At 53.9% G+C, this 15,525-nt stretch overlaps 1 protein-coding gene across 1 annotated transcript in view; it reads right to left on the bottom strand.

The window, feature by feature from the left end:
• Positions 1–680: 680 nt before the first annotated feature.
• RBM19 (RNA binding motif protein 19) overlaps positions 681–15,525 on the bottom strand; it is a 52,958-nt gene continuing 38,113 nt past the window's right edge. Inside the window, exons 23-25 of the mRNA XM_038152633.1 lie at positions 13,654–13,774; positions 8,217–8,330; positions 681–1,235 (exon numbers count right to left, since the gene is read on the bottom strand). Coding sequence (XP_038008561.1) covers positions 8,239–8,330; positions 13,654–13,774 — 213 coding nt within the window. The 3' untranslated portion in view covers positions 681–1,235; positions 8,217–8,238. The remainder of the gene's footprint in view (positions 1,236–8,216; positions 8,331–13,653; positions 13,775–15,525) is intronic.

Raw genomic sequence — 15,525 nt, forward strand, 5'->3', positions numbered from 1 at the left:
TCAGGCTCAAATTAACCTCGGTGAGAAAACCAATCTGGCCAGAGGCACCACCTAGGGGGGTCTGATGCCACCAGCAGATCCCAACACCGGGCTGCTCAGGGGGGCTCGAGGCAAAAGGCAGAGCTCCTCCTGGCACTGCAGAGATAGAGATTTTTTTTTTTTTAAGAAAAAAAAAAGGGGGGGGGAGGGGGTAAAAAAAGGCCCCATGTTTGCAGCCAACACGTGTAATCTGTTGCAGCCCTTGTCAGACAAAACAGTTTTGCCATAAGACAGCGATTCCCAGAGGGGAAAGGGGCGAAGTGAAAATACTTTATCAGCTGCCTACATATGTAAAGCAGTACCCTCGTTGAAAAGCAAAGCCTCTTTTCCTTTGAAAGCTGGGAAGGGAGAGACGGGAGGCGACTGCCTGGGAGCAGGGACAGAAATGACACAGGCACAAAGCCCAGCACAGCAAAGCCCAGGCCTCCCTCCTAAACTGCTCTTATCTCCCTATCAGCCCCAAAAACTACCTGGCTGGGGAGAAGAAACAAAGCCAAACAAAACTCAGACGTGGCTCAGTTTGGGAAATTAAAAATATGGTTTTTAATGTACAGGAATTACTGCTCTTATCTCCCTATCGGCCCTAAAAATGCTCTTATCTCTCTATCAGCCCCAAAAACTACCTGACTGGGGAGAAGAAACAAAGCCAACCACAACCCAGATGTGGCTCGGTTTGGGAAACTAAAAATATAGTTTTTAATATACAGAATGTGGTTTTTAATGTACAGGAATTATTGCTCCTATCAGCCCCAAAAAACTACCTGGCTGTGGAGAAGAAACAAAGCCAAACAAAACTCAGACGTGGCGCAGTATGGGAAACTAAAAATTTGGTTTTTAATGTACAGAATGTGGTTTTTAATGTACAGGAATTATTTAATTCAGATATTAAGAGCAGGTTCTGTCAGAGTCCCCAGGTCAGCAGGGAAGTTCATTGCTCCAGGCTCCTCTTCCCTCAGGCTGGGCTGAGATGAAGGGAATCACTCCCTGCCTGGACATACGAAGCGATGCTCAGGAGCTGCCAGCAAACAAGGGCTTTCCTTCCTCTCCGAAATTCAAGTCTGCTTCAAAGGTTGGGAATTCCAGGACCTGGACACACGGCATAAATCAGCCCTTGGGTTCACAGGATGAGTGGACTCTACTGGCAACAAGTGGGCTCCTCGTGGAGGCTTCTCCTGCTCCGTCCATCAGCCTGAGACCTGAGAAGGTGGGGAAAAAAAATCCATTCCATGGAGCAGCTCCCTCAGCAGGACAGCAAGGGGACAGGGAGCACACCGAGCTGGGCTGGAGAGCCCAGGAGGGGCTGAAATCCCGGGGCACTTCCACAGATGGGGATGCACAGAGGCAGGAGGGAGATAAGGAACGGGATGGGGGAGAAGGGGAGCGAAGGAAGGAGGGAAGCAGGAGATGGGTGGCAGGGAAGGGGCGGGGGGAGGGAAGGAGCCCGCGCTGCCCATCTGGGCCATGCATCACATTGAAATTGTCCCGCATTAAAAATTCACCAGCCAGTGAATTTTCAAGGGATTTGTAGTAATTAGATGACAAAATGCTGGCAAATCTCAGGCTTGCCAAAGATGTTACTCAGGGGTCAAAGACTCGACACTTTTGGCTGGGTAATTTGTAAGTGTCAATCACACTCAGGCATCAGAGGGAAAGGAGAGCTCCAACGGCTGAATCCTAACGAAGGCCAGGGCTCCTGCCTGCTGAGGCCCCCTCCTGCTGCCACCCAGGCCTGAGACCCCTGCTCGAAAACACACGGGGCTGATTTGGCTTCTTATTTTTTAAATTAACAGAAGAAACTTCCCAGGTTTTGCTTTTCAGCAGGGAGAGCTGCTGCTCTGCTCTGCAGCTGCCTGGGGTGATGTGCCCGTCCTGTTTTATCTTGCTGGGGGGCAGAACGGGCTGTGCCCCCCCGGGCTGATGCCTCTGCAGCTCTGCACCAGTTCTTCTACCACGTGGTTGGAAATGCTCCTGGGATAGTCCACCCTGCTGCTTCCTGGAGCTGACACACTGCGCTGAGTTGGGCTGAAAATGAAATTAAAGCATCTCCTTCCTTGTTCCTGCCTCCCCACTGGGTGCCACAGAGACTCTGGGGACACCACAGCACCCCCTGGGCTGTCTGCCTGTGCTGGCTCTGCTGGAACACCCAGGCTCATTCAGATCCACAGGACACTCCCAGCCCTGGGCTGAAGAGCCCATCTCAGGCTGAGCCCATGGCAGCAGCTCACCCCACAACACCCACCCAGAGCCTGGGGGAGAAAAGAAATAGGAAAGTTTTCTACATCATCAGCTTAAAAACAAACCACAAAATGCAAAAATTAATGCTTTGCCCAAAACACCAGGGGAGATCCCTGTCCCAGCCAGGTGTGAAGCTCCAGTGTGGGCTCAGCCTTGCTGGGGCTGAGGTTAAGCCTGGGCTTTGCTGCCAGGTTCTGGGGGCAGAGGATGGCTCTGAGGGGTGGCTGCCTAGCCCCAGATCTCTCCTGGAGGGATTTTTGCCTTTTGTGGTCTGGTTTCTAAGCTGATGGAGTAGAAAAGCCGTGGGTTTCTCAGCCCCACCAGCACCAGGGGGATGGCTGCCAACAGGTGCTACTCTTACTTCCAAAAAGATTTGGGGTCACCACATGTGGAAGAGGCAGGAGCCTGCTTTACTCTCCATCTGTCGTGACTTACAAAGCTGTCCTTGTTAGCCCTGCTAAACGCCACCTCCAGTTCTGGGCTGTGAGGGATGACTGAAGCTGTAAGGAGGGATGGGGAGGTCCTGGCCATCAGCTCTGAGGCATCAAACAGCACCCATCACAGCCCAGGGAGGAGCACTGCACACCCCAAACTCCCTTCTGCTGGAAGGAGCCACATCCCAGAGGAAAGGGAGCTAAAAGAGGTTTGTTGGCTCCATCCCTCCCATTGTGCTGGATTTGGGGAGTGTTCTTCATTTACTGGTGCGGGGAGGGGAGAGATGGGAAAGGGAGGGAAAGGGCAGGAGGGAAATCACCTCTGCACAGAGCTGCTGTGGTTTAGGTGAATGCAGAGCCATTCTTGCTGCAGGCCAGCAGCACTGGGGGAGCTGGAAAAGCAGGCAAGCAGCAGTGTGATGCTCTCAGCCACTGTGCTGTCCCAGACAGAGGAGCTGAGGGGACTGGGAACGTGGCTGGAGGCTCCTCCTCAATTTCCAAAGTCATTCAGCAGCTGCAAAACATCTTGCAGGGCAGCCTTCCTCCAGCTCCTCATCAGCTGCACTCCCAGCTCCTACTCCATATATTTAATAGCCCAAATCATGGGCTGAGGTCTGCAGGGGGGCTGGGCTGAAGGGTTTTTCCATGGTTTTATCTTCACTTGACCTAACAGTGCCTTCAGATGCTGCTGGAAGGGTATTTGTTGGGAAGCAGCAGAAAAGGACTCTGCCTGTCACTGCTCTGTCCAGTGCTGGGCACTTGGGAGCCATTCCCAGCTCACAGGGGGTGTCCTTGGAATGCTTCCTGCCTGTCAGAGCCTGTTCCTGGCAGATGAAGACCCCCAGCCCCACCTCACTGCAGCTGAACACAGCTCCTACTACTGCCCCACTCACTCTTGCAGGAGAAAATGATCCAGAAAACGCCACATTTTAGTTGAGGGAACACTTAGGAAAACCTTTTTCCCCCCAGATCACCTCTCCTGACACACACCACAACGCTTCCTGCCCTCCCCCTCTGTCCCAGGAGCTTTGCTGTACCCTGAGTTGGGGATGAGGTCACATGGTGACACTGGCTCTGTACCCCCTGGTCCACACTCATCCCCAGCAGCCCACCGTGGTCCTGGGGCTGGAACAGAGACAAACCTAAGGACGTGGTACTAATGATGGCCTGTGGAACGCGGGGACTGTGCTCCTGCAGCTCCAGGGGACTCCAGGGTCCTGCCCACCTCCCTGCTCCTGTGCTGCCATCGCTTCCTGTTTCTCACCGATCCAGGTGACACCCTGCACAGCCCCAGCTCTGCTCTGCCTCCCTTCCCAGCTCCAGTTTGGGGTGAGAGCCTCCCTGATTAGCCAGTTTGGATCCCTATTTACTGTGAATTACTGAGCCTGATTATTATTCATGGCTGGTCAAGGCTGGGCTTTCAAGCCATGCGGTTTCTCTTCCTCTCCAATGCATATATTTAGGGAAAACAGGAGGCAGAGTGCCTCAGTCAGGGAAGCTGCAGCCTGCCTCCTCCTCCTCCTCCTCCTCCTGCTGTATTTCCTGCTGAGGAAGGTGCTGGTGGATGCTGGAATGTGGTCGTGGAAGCTGGAATGTGGTGCCAAACACTGGTGGTGCTGTGACCCAGGGTAAAGTCCAGACGTGCTGGAATATTGGTCCCTTCCAACTCAGCTTCTCCTGGGATTCTGGGATTAAGGAGAAGCTCCCCAAAGCTCCCAACCAGCATCCAAGTCAACTCTCTCAATCTGCATTTGCAAATTCTTCCTGAAGTCCAACCTGAACCTCCCTCTGGAGATTCCAGAGCTCCAGGAGTCAGCAGCTGGGCTGGAAAGCAGCAGGCAGGACACGGGGGATGCAGCATCTTCCTGCAGCCCTGCAGAGGGTGAGTGAATGGCATTTACTGTGCCTGCTTGGCCTTTAAGTGCTTCCCAGGCCTCATTCCATGGGAGACACCTGGGAGGACGAGCAGGGAAGATGGGCCTGAAGGGATGGGAAGAGCTGGAATTCCTGAATTACTGTAGGAGCAGTGCAGCGGTGATGAAAAGAAACCACCAAGAACTCACAGATGCTACCTGCCTGTCCCTGCCAGCTCTCCTGTGGCACAGAGAGGAAAACACAGATGGTGGTCAGGAGTTTTCCAAAGGGAACGGGTCACTTTGGGCACTCCCAGGGCACTGTGGCACAGCAGAGGGGCTGGCAGTGCCCAGCAGACCGAGGCTCCCTGGGGATCCTCCGTACCTTGCCTTGCTTTGCTGGCTGTCCCCGTAAGGAGATGAAAGCTCACACAGGCCTCTGGCAACAGGCAGCAATGAGGGAGAGCTGCTTCTACATTAAAACCCCTTAACCCTCTCATTCAGTAAAAAAAGCTGCATTTGAATAATATCCTAATCCAATTGCAGAGCTGGCCCTGGGGAGGGGGATCTGCAGCGTGCCTGGGAGCAGCTGCAGCCACCACAGCTCCTGCTGCTGTCCAGCCCGCCAGGGTCTCACCCTGGATGAAGCTGTCACAACCTGACACACACCCACTGGCCAAGGCAGTGGGCTTCAACCCCCCGGGGACCCTGGACTGTATCCCAGCAGCCAGAACTGAGTGTAAAGCACTCGTGTGAGCTCTCTGAGGGGAGAGCAGAGGCTGAGCACAGCCCAGAGAGCCCATCTGGGGTGGCTGTACCCCAGCTCTCATCCGCACAGCCAGGCCTGATGGATGACTCTGGCTTGGAGCTGCTCATCTCCTCTGCCACCAGCACAGCCTGGCTACAGCACTCACACTCAAAAAGGCCACCCAGAGGAGCATCACACCCTCCCTGTGCCCAGCTCTGCCCAGGGAGCACAGGGCAGCTGAGGGGTGACAGGCACACATGGTGACACCGACCCTGAGCCAGCAGAACGAGAGGGACAGGGCTACAGCTCATCCCAGCCCAGTTACAACCATCAGTGTGCAATCTTTTGGTACAGACAAAACCTTCCTGAAGAGTGGAACAGAAACTGTTCCCCCTCCCAGAGCAAACAGGAGCATTGCAGCAGCACTGCTGAGGTTAAGGACCAGGGGGAGGCTGTTCCCTGCTTTAGCTCCATGGACAGGTAACAGAGTTTGCATTATTTTATCATTAGGATTGCTTCAGATCAGGGGGAAAAAAGAAAACAGCCAGTGGGGAATGCTGAATTTCTGCAGACCTACTTAATGATCATTTTAATTCAGGTGTAGGCTCATTTTTAGAAAATTCCTGCAGTAATTTTAGGGGTGCAATGTGTGGGATTCTCAGTATGCAACAAAGAAGTGGAGCAGGAATTAACTCCGGCTGTTCTCCAGAGCTGTGATCAGCACTTCCATAATTAATGTCCAGGCACATATATATCTGTGTACATATACACAGCCCCCCCCCGCTCACATCAAACAGATTTCCTTGATACCAAATTGCCTGAAAAATTAACCAATGTCAAACAGCTCCACAAGATAAGTATCATTAAGGGAAAAAGAAAATCTTCATTATGTTTGAAGGTACAGGGAAAAAAGAAAAACCCCTCATGAATGTTTTCCAGCCTGTTCTCTGCCTGGGAAATAACATGTTTTAAAACATATCAAAGGGTTAAATTAATTTTCATTAAAATTTAAATTTGAGAAGGCTCCCTCTCTTCTTTCCTCCCTCCTCCCCCTTTGAACGTTTGACTGGCAACCATTTCATATTTCAATCTCGGCAGAACAAATTGAATTAGATGTTGAAACCAAACTCTGCTCTGTTCTCTAAAGCCTACATGCTCTGCTTGTGCTAATCCTTTTCGTCGCTGCTGCAGACCTCAGAGACACTCAGCAAGAAACCTGCCCTGTCACAAAAGACAATGAAGGGAAAGAGGAGGGAAAAAAAAGAAAAAAAAAAAAACAAGAAAAAAACCCCACAGGAAAATCCAAGCCCAACCTGCAATGCTGCAGAGCTTTGCTGAAATCACGTGCTGGGTGATGCATGTGCCTGGAGGGGAGCCTGTCCAGCTTCTCCGTCCTCTGTGTTGGACTTGGGCCGGTCCTGCCCAGCCAGGATGGTCCAACATCCCTCCTGAACTGAAATCTAACTTAGCTAAGGCTGAGGTTTCCCTGCAGTGGCCCCCTGGTGCAGAGCTGTGCCGGTGCTGGGGCAGGTGGTGACGGCAGTGGGGAACAGGGACAGGAATGCCACTCATCAATGCCAAGCAATAAAAGGGGAACCAAGCTTGTCACCACTTCAGGTGACACTGCCACCCCCTCTGACAGCACTGCTTCCACACCTGTGCCTTAGTTTCCCCACCTGCTGTACAGGATGAGGGTTTCACACCACAGCCCTGAGACATCCCTAAGGGCTATTCCTGAATTCTGGTCTGTCCCCTGAGCCAGCACTGCCAGGAGTGGCTGCTATTGGGTTTGGGAAGCCTCTCAGTGGCAGCAGCAGGGTCTGGAGCTGCAGCAGTTGAGGGGACCAGCAAGGAATGTCACAGCTCTGGTCCCTGGGACTGCGCCTCAGTGCTGAGCTCTGTTTGTGGGAATTCTGCAGAAAAGCTGGGACAGGACATGTCTGTAAGCACAGGGCTGGGCTCTGAGCAGCGCTGTGTGCCCTGGCCCTCGGGCTGCCTGCTGCCCAGATGGGCACAGCACACACACCTGGGGGCAGCCCACATCAGAGCCGGGCAGATGGCACTCCAAAGCCCTGGCACTCCTGCAGTGGCCCTGCATGGAGCAGGCAATGCTGGTTTAACCCAGCTCAGAGGCTGTGAACAGGCTCCCATCAGATACTCAGGGTTTCCACTGTGGCTGCACACACACACAAAGGACACCACGAGACCATCTCACCTCTCCTGAGCCCACACGAGGTGAGCTCAGGGGTCTGGAAAGGATCAGAGGGGCTGACGGGACTGCAGGGTTTGACCTCAGGGGGCCATTTCATCCAGGTTCCATCCTGCCATCCCATATTTTCCAGCCTCGAGATGCTGCCCCAAGACACACCAAGGAGGAGTGATGGCAGCCAGGACTCACTCGGGGTGTGGCACTTTTGGAGGGAGAGAAGTTGTGGAGATTTTGGTGTCGGCAGGGAAAAGGCCTTTGCCAAACTATCTGTGACATGGTGGCTGCTGCAGGTTGGTGTCCAAACAGGGATTTTGATTTTTTTGGCAGCCCATCTGCTCTCCCCCAGCCACAGGGAGGGACAATTCACACCGTGACAGCGATTCCTGCTGCAGCAGAAATCCTGCTGCCTTCCCCTGGGGGGATGCCAACAGCCAGGGGAGCACACAGAACACACCCAGGGCACACACTCACTTCAACACTGGGCTCAAACAGAGCCAAAGCTGGGCTGTAACCCCTGGGACCACAGCCAGGAGCCTGTGGGGTCACAGAGGGGAGAGGCAAAGGGTGGGATTTCTGCCTGGAGGTTGCTGAGCCTTTGGAATTCCACCTTCTCCTGCCCCTGGTGCTACCAACCCCACAGCAAGCCAGGACACTGTGACTTTTAGGGCCAGCTGTGCCCACCCTGCCCCAGTACCCACCTCACCAGACCCCAGGCAGCTGTTAGATGTCCTCATCCTTGTTATTGTCCTCCTCTTCCAGGTGCTCCATGATTTCATTCAAAAGCTCCGATCGTTTTTTCTTCTTCGGGGAGTCTGTCCAGGCCGGGATGGGAGCAAAGGGGGGAAAAGAACAGCAAAAATTACAACCTGGACCCGCCTTGGGAGGGGCTGAGGGGGCTGGAGGGAGCAGGATACCCTTCCAGGTGAAGGTCATCAATATCATCTACTTCTCCTCCCCAGGCAGGTCCTGGAAGGAGCTGGGATTCCAATACCTCCCACCCATGCTTTAGTTCACAGGCTGGGAGCAAACAGCACTCAAACAGGTGATGGTGATGCCAACCCTTCCTGCAGACCCCAAATCACTGTGGAATTCACAACCTCCCTGTGGAAAAGTGGCTGCAAGCCTCAGCAGGAGCCCAGCAGGGCTCTTGGCAGGACACAGCCCCCCCAACACCATGGCTGAGACCACCCCATGCCAGCAGCCCAGTGCACATCCCTCAGCTGGGTGGGACCATGTCCCTGCTCTGCCCCTCCTGCCCCACAGCGCTGCCCTGGCACTGCACACATCCCTCCCAATGCGTGCAGCACAGGGGGGAACCCTGGAGGGCTGCCAGCACCCGAGGGAACGTCCCAAGCCCGTCTCTGAGGTGACAAAGCCATTTGGTGCCTGATCTGAGGCTGACATCCTCCTTTATGCTGGGCAGGCGCTGCCCTCCCGGCAGGAGCTGTGGCACAGCCCCCTCTTTACCCCTGGCTCCCCAGCTCGCTTGCAGCACATGGAGAACAGCTGTTTAAATCCTGCTTTCAGACATCAAAAGCCTCGCTGGGTTTCTCAAACAAACAAACATACCATAGGACTAAAGAAAAGGTGTAAAATAAATAAATGGAACAAGCTGTGCATTTTCTTTTAGTATTACAGCTGCTGCGGGAGATAAACAACAAGTAAATGTCACAAAACATCAATACAGAAGAAATTAACCTGACAAAAGCTCACATTCCCCCCCCCCCCCCCGCCTCCCCCCAACTCCCAACAATTTTGCATTTCTGGAGTTCCCATCTAATGATTTTATTTTTCAATTAATTCCTTGACAGAGAGTCAGAACCTGCCTCCCTTCTCCCTGGGGGCTGTGGGGACAGGAGGAGGACGAGGGTGCCGATGGATCCCACTGCCCTTCCAGCACCCACCCCACCGAGCTCAGGGGAGCCATGGGGGCCACAAGGTACCACCCCAAGACCCTCCAGCAGCTCTTCCCAGTTCAATCACCCAAAGGCACCAGGGATAACCCACCCTGGAGGAAGGTGCCAGCTCAGCAGTTCTCCCTCTCTACTCTGCTCCCAGTTCTCCTGCTTTGGAATGGCATCAAACGTGGTCTCATCTCCCAAATCCACTGTAGGAGTGTGTCCTGTACCTGCCACCCCTTCCCAACCAGAGCCTCATGGAGATCCCACAATGCTGAGGCTGCACAGCAGAGGAAAAGCTGGATATGGGATACTGGGTGCACAGGGAACATCCCTCAGCAGAGCAGCACCAGCCATGGCACGGGCAAGGCTCTGGCAGAGAAATCCCCCCACTGTATCCCCCAGATTCACCAGCTCGGCCACGGGGAGCACCAGCAGCATCCCCCTCTTGTCTAACAAGGGGAAAATAAAAACTCAGGAGGGTGGGGAAGCGAATTGGTTCGACTTCCTTCCGTTCTGCTGCTCCAAGCTGGTTAAGGTTTGCCCGCTAACGATCCCATTTGCTTCCTTTAAACAATGGGCAAAGCCGGTGGGGGTGGGCCGGGAGGGGGATTACCACGGGATTAGAACGTGGCAGGGTTGTGGATGCCACGCTAATCCTGCAGGGTTTTACTCTCCGGCTCTGGCATGTGTTTGCATTAGTTACAGATGCTCTCTCTCTCAAAAAAAAAAAAAAAATTAAAAAAAAAATAGGAAAGGACAAAGGAGAAAAAAGGGAGCCCAGTGGTTGGGAGGTGAGGGAAAAGGAAACCCGGGGGTCCGTGGCCAAAGGAGGAGCGATCTGGCAAAGGGGATGGAGGCAGGAAGACTTTCCCACCCCGCCGGCAGGATCAGGACCATGCCTTCCCTGGCAACCCCGTGCTTCCAGCCACAGCTGTAAATAACCAGGGACGAGCCGCAGCAGGGCTCGGCTGTTTTACAGCCACCCACAGCCCTCCCAGCTGAACCCCCTCCTCACACACCTCCCTCATCCACCCTCCCCACCGCAACCCCCCCACAGGTCATTGCTTCCTCCTGGCGTGGCAAAATTCCCCATCTGTCAATTTAATTCTCTGATCGATGGGAAGGAGCAGGAAAGCGGCCCGGCACAGCTGGCTGCCCACGTTAGGCCTGGCAGGAGAGCGGCGGCGCGGGCTGAGGAGCACGAGGAGTTGTCATTTAGTGGGATTGGGAGCCAGAGCCTTCCCTGCACGGCTCCCGGGCTCCCGGGAGAGAGCAGAGCATGCCCAGGGGATGGGCAGTGCTCGCCAAGCTCCCCCCAGGCTGGAGCTAGAGGAGGAAAGAGGCTTGGAGCTGTTGCCAGCCCTTTGGAAGCAGTGGCTCTGCCATTTGGGATGCAGGGGCGAGTCTGGAGCGTTCCCCCCGCACAGGGCACGCATCCACGGCTGCCCCTTGCCCCAGGGCTGGCAAATTCAGCTGCTGGGCCGTGGGATCTCTTGGTCCCAGAGCCAGGACAGCCACCCTGCTGGTTTCCAAAGCATCAGTGATCCTTGTTTTCCAAAGGGAGGACCCCCCTGTCCCAGCCAGGCCGAGATGCTGCTGCTGGCAGCGTTTGTCACCTGTCCCTGCTCTGCTGTGGCATTTGTCACAGCCCTGCTCCAGGTTGTGGGCTGCACTAGAGGTTACAGAGACAACTGTTGGCCAAGCTGTCCCTGGCTGCTCCTTCCCACGTTAAGGGTCACTCATTTTATCCATACAGCCTGTCCCTGGCCAGGCCCTCAGGCCCTCCAGCCACCTTGCAGCAGCAGGTCTCCCAAATTAAAAGTGAGTTCAAACAAAACTCAGAGTGTCTTTTTTTTTTTTTCCTCTCTAATGTAAGAGCCTCCTGCCCCAGGATGAAGAGCAGATACTCTCAGAAATGAGCAAAAAGCCTTAAACCCCTCCCAGACTGTGCTGGGAGCCAGGATGGAGGGCAGGGCTGAGGTGCCAGACCTCAGGGCTTGGCTGTGGCTTCACTCCTGGCAGAACTACTGAAACCACCCGAGGCAGCCAGTGACCACTCCTGGGCTCCTCGCTTTCTCCTGGAACATTACAAAGCCTCAGAACAAGCCATAAAGAATGATCTGAAAAGTACACAAAATGGGAAGGAAGCCTATTCCATTTTATTGCATCTATCAGACCTATTGAAAAGTTGGCTCAGAAGTGGCTTGATTGCCATGACAAATGCCTGCATGGAGAAAAGATCTGGCAGACCAGACCTCTCCTTCACAAATAACAGCAGAGACCTGGAACTGGAAGCCCAATCTCTCTAAATGGTCTCTAGAAATAAGGTGTGTAATTGTAGCAGAGAGCAGAGTGGTAGGACACGTCTGTCACAGCCCAGGTCAGGACCTTGAAATACTAAGACAAAGATGATGAGGCTGACATTAGAGCTGGGGACATCACAGACCTCAGTCCTGATTGTTTCCTGAGGCTTGAAGAGCTGAAAGGATCTTTTCTTTCCCATTCCCAGCTCGGGATGGGGACCTGGCCACTGCAGCTGTGGGAAGACCCTCACAGTTCACCCACACTGTGCTGGCAGAGGACAACTCATGGGACATTGATGAACAGCACAGGGATGTCTAAGCAGCTCCTGTGCCCTGAGGGAGAGGAGGAGACTTGGGGAAATGGGGATCAGTAGGAAAAATCCTGGTTTCTGGGCTGTACCACCAGTGAAAAGAGATGCATGGTGTCAGCCTGGCTGTTGGGTGCTGTGTGCGCTCTGCATCCTCTCCATCCCTGCTCCATGTGGGAAAAGCAGCCTCTAGCCATGCCAGGGAGGAAAGCTGAAGGAGCATCCCCTTCCAGGGGGCTGCAGGCACAGTGGTGCCAGCCTTTTTCCCCTCTTTATCACTATCACCCTCTGCACACCCACAAAAGGGACAGGGTGCAGCTCCCTCCTCACCTCAGAGCCACTGGGCACCCCACAGTGCCTTGAAATCAGGGGCAGGCACTTCCCAAGGGAATAAAATCCCACCTGTGACCCTCCAGTGTGGCACAGAGAGGCCGAGACCTGGTCCCAGGCATCAGCCAGACCCTGGTGCCCACGGGTGTGCCCCAGCCTGGCTTTCCTGGCACAGATCCCCTCCTGGCACACCCCGCTCTGCCACAGCATTAGCCACTGGCAGTTTGGCCAGGCCTGGAGTCACTGATGTTCCTGAGACAGGCTGGAGCACAGCAGGGATTGTGCTGCCATCCTCTTTCCCATCCCTAAAGACGGGGAATGGTAGCCTTGCTCCTGTTTCTGAGCTGAGAGCCCAGAGCCACTTCAGCTCCAGGGCTGCATTCCTGCTGGCATGTGAAAATGCTCTTCCTGCTGCCCTCCCCAGGGCCCCAGCTCGGTGAGGAAGAGCCCAGACAAGGAGGCTGGAGCAAAGGCTGGCAAAAATCAGGAATAAGCAGAGCTTTGGGGATGTGGCAGAGCTCACAGCCACATCTGCTGAGACTCTGCAAGGATCCTAAAGCCAAGACTCTTTATTTCCCCCTATACTGAGCAGAGTGAAAAGAGAGAAAGATAAAGATAAAACTGGGTGCTTGAAACATCTCACGTGCACGACGTGTTCCCACTCCAGTGCTGGGTTCTGGGTGGGCACATCCACCCTCAGCCCTGCCACCACCAAACTGCAGCTTCCCCAGCCTGGAATGAGCAGCCCTGCACGATTTCAGGGACATGGGGATCACTGGATCAGTCAGGATCATGGAATAACCGAGATGTGCTGCTCTTCCCTCACCAGGGATGTGCAGCCCCACAGCTGCCAAACCCCCAGGCCACGGGCATGTGGTGATGGAGAGGAGAAGCAGGGAAGGGATGCAGGAGGAGGAGCATTGATCTCCAGCTTAGCCCTGCAGCCCAGGGGAGCCCTTGCTACATAAATATTTGCCAAGCAATGCATTTGTGCCTGTCGATGGCTGTCAATAGGAGCCTGCAGTGCTGTCATCTGTGGAGCTGTCACTCCCAGCAGCCTGAGCCAAGCAGCCCCTTCTGTATCCCAACCCATCAGCACACAGTTTTAAATCCATGTGCGGCATACACAGAGCCTGTCCCCGCCTCGGGAGCAGCCAGGGGAGAGAGGAAAGGCGCTGTGGCTGGCAGGTGGCACCGTGCTGCCGGGGCACACACAGAGTTAACAGCTCACAGGCAGAGCTGTCAGACAAAGGCCTGGCCTGGAGCAGGGGCAGGGGCAGCAGGAGGGGTTACCGTGGAAGTGCTGGGCGGTTTTGCGGCGCAGGGCCTCCAGGGTCTCTTCCGTGTCTGCCCACTCCAGCACTAGCCTGCGGCCGTACAGGTGAGTGCTGTGGCACAGGGCCTGGAAGGCTTTCTGCAGAATGCAAAGAAAAAAAAAAAGAAATTAAAGGAGAAAATAAGAACGGGCTCACGGGAAGGAAGGCAAAAATGTCGCTTCCTCTGCCCTAGAGCAGAAAGGCCACTAGAGAACATGGTACTGGGAGTGCTTTGCTCTGATGGGGCAGGATCCATCTCCATCAGAGGCTCTGTACTCAGTCATTTATCTTCTCTCACTTGCAGCAAAGCACATTCCCATCACCACTGCTGCTGGCTGCTGCTCGTGGGGGGCAGGCTGGAACCCAGCACAGGGTGGGAATGCTGCAGCCTCTGCAGCTCTGGGTCAGCACTGGGTGGGACCCTGTGACTCCCTAGCACCCTGCTCTCTGCTGGAACACAGGAAAGCACAGCTCAGCTGTGAGAGAGAAGTTCCTCTCTGCTCTGGAAGCAAGATGGAAAACTGCCTTTCTCCTGCCGACCATTTGGTGACTTCGCCACGGTGGCAGCAAATGTGGCAGAGCAGAAGCCAGCACAGAAGTCCTCTGCTCTTTCTGCCTGTGGTGGTTTGCTCTAATGCAGAAATCCAGAGGTTTCCTGGTGTTAAATCCCATTTGGTAACACCATACAGCTGGAATCTCTTGCTGATGTTGAATACAAACGTGCCAGCCAGCCCAGAGCTCAGATGGCTTTCTCTGTACATAGCCAACCAGCAGAGACACCCAGAAAACACTGACTCAGTCCAGGGAAGTTTGATTTTGTTTTTATTTCCCACAGAATTTCAAGGAAATTCAGGACTGAGCAGGCTTGGGCCCACAATGCAAATACACAAACACACTGGCCAAATATTTTTATCCTCAGGGGCCCACAAAGTGCTCCACAGTAAAGGCTGGGCACAGACGGAGAAAAACGCCCCAAATGCTTTTTCAAAAACCCCAGCTGAGGCTGGGATTAGCTCAGGCTTTGAGCTCTGCCAACTCTGTCCCTGGAAGAAAAATGGCAACTGTAGGATCAGAGACACATCCTCCTGTCCAGCAGGACCCTGTGCTCCCATCTGGAAGCCCCAAACCAGCTCCCAAGCAGTCCTGTAGAACCCCATCTCTCTCCTCTGAGCCACCTGCTAAAAGCAGCTTTGAACCACTGCAGCTGTCCCCAAATGCCACATCTCTGGGCAAAGGGGCTTGTCCTGCTTTGCTGCCCACAGCTGCTCTTTAGGACCCTCCTTAAGCTGCTGGGTTATGAAACCCGTTAAAAAAACCCCATTTTCAGTAACCAGCACCCAGTAACCTGAGCTTTCCTATCTTTCCTTTCACTCATATAACCCTCATGGGCTATAAAACAGTGATAAGGAGTGTAGCCATGATATTTCATGAAAATCCTTTTGTCAGGATTTTCTTCTCCTGAGAAGCTGAGGGGCCACAGCTTCAAGATGTAAACAATTCTTATCTGCTAGTGTGGAATGCAACAGGTGCTTCCTTGATTGGTCCATGTTGAATGTTTCTGCTTAATAACCAATCAAGGAGGCAGCTGGGTCAGACTCTCTGGGAGTCACAAGCCTTTGTTATTCATTCCTTTCTATTCCTGTCTCGCCTTCTGATGCATCTTTCTCTCTGTTCTTTTAGTATAGTTTTAGTGTAGTTTTTTAATATAATATATATCATGATATAATAAACCAGCCTTCTGAAACACGGAGTCAAGATTTCTGCGTCTCTCACCCTTGTCCTGGCTGCCCTGAAGACCACAAAGGAGCACCAGCTCCACCATGGCATCGGTGAAATTCCCACTATCCCG

This window comes from Motacilla alba, chromosome 15, assembly GCF_015832195.1.
Source record: "Motacilla alba alba isolate MOTALB_02 chromosome 15, Motacilla_alba_V1.0_pri, whole genome shotgun sequence".
NCBI lineage: Eukaryota > Metazoa > Chordata > Aves > Passeriformes > Motacillidae > Motacilla > Motacilla alba.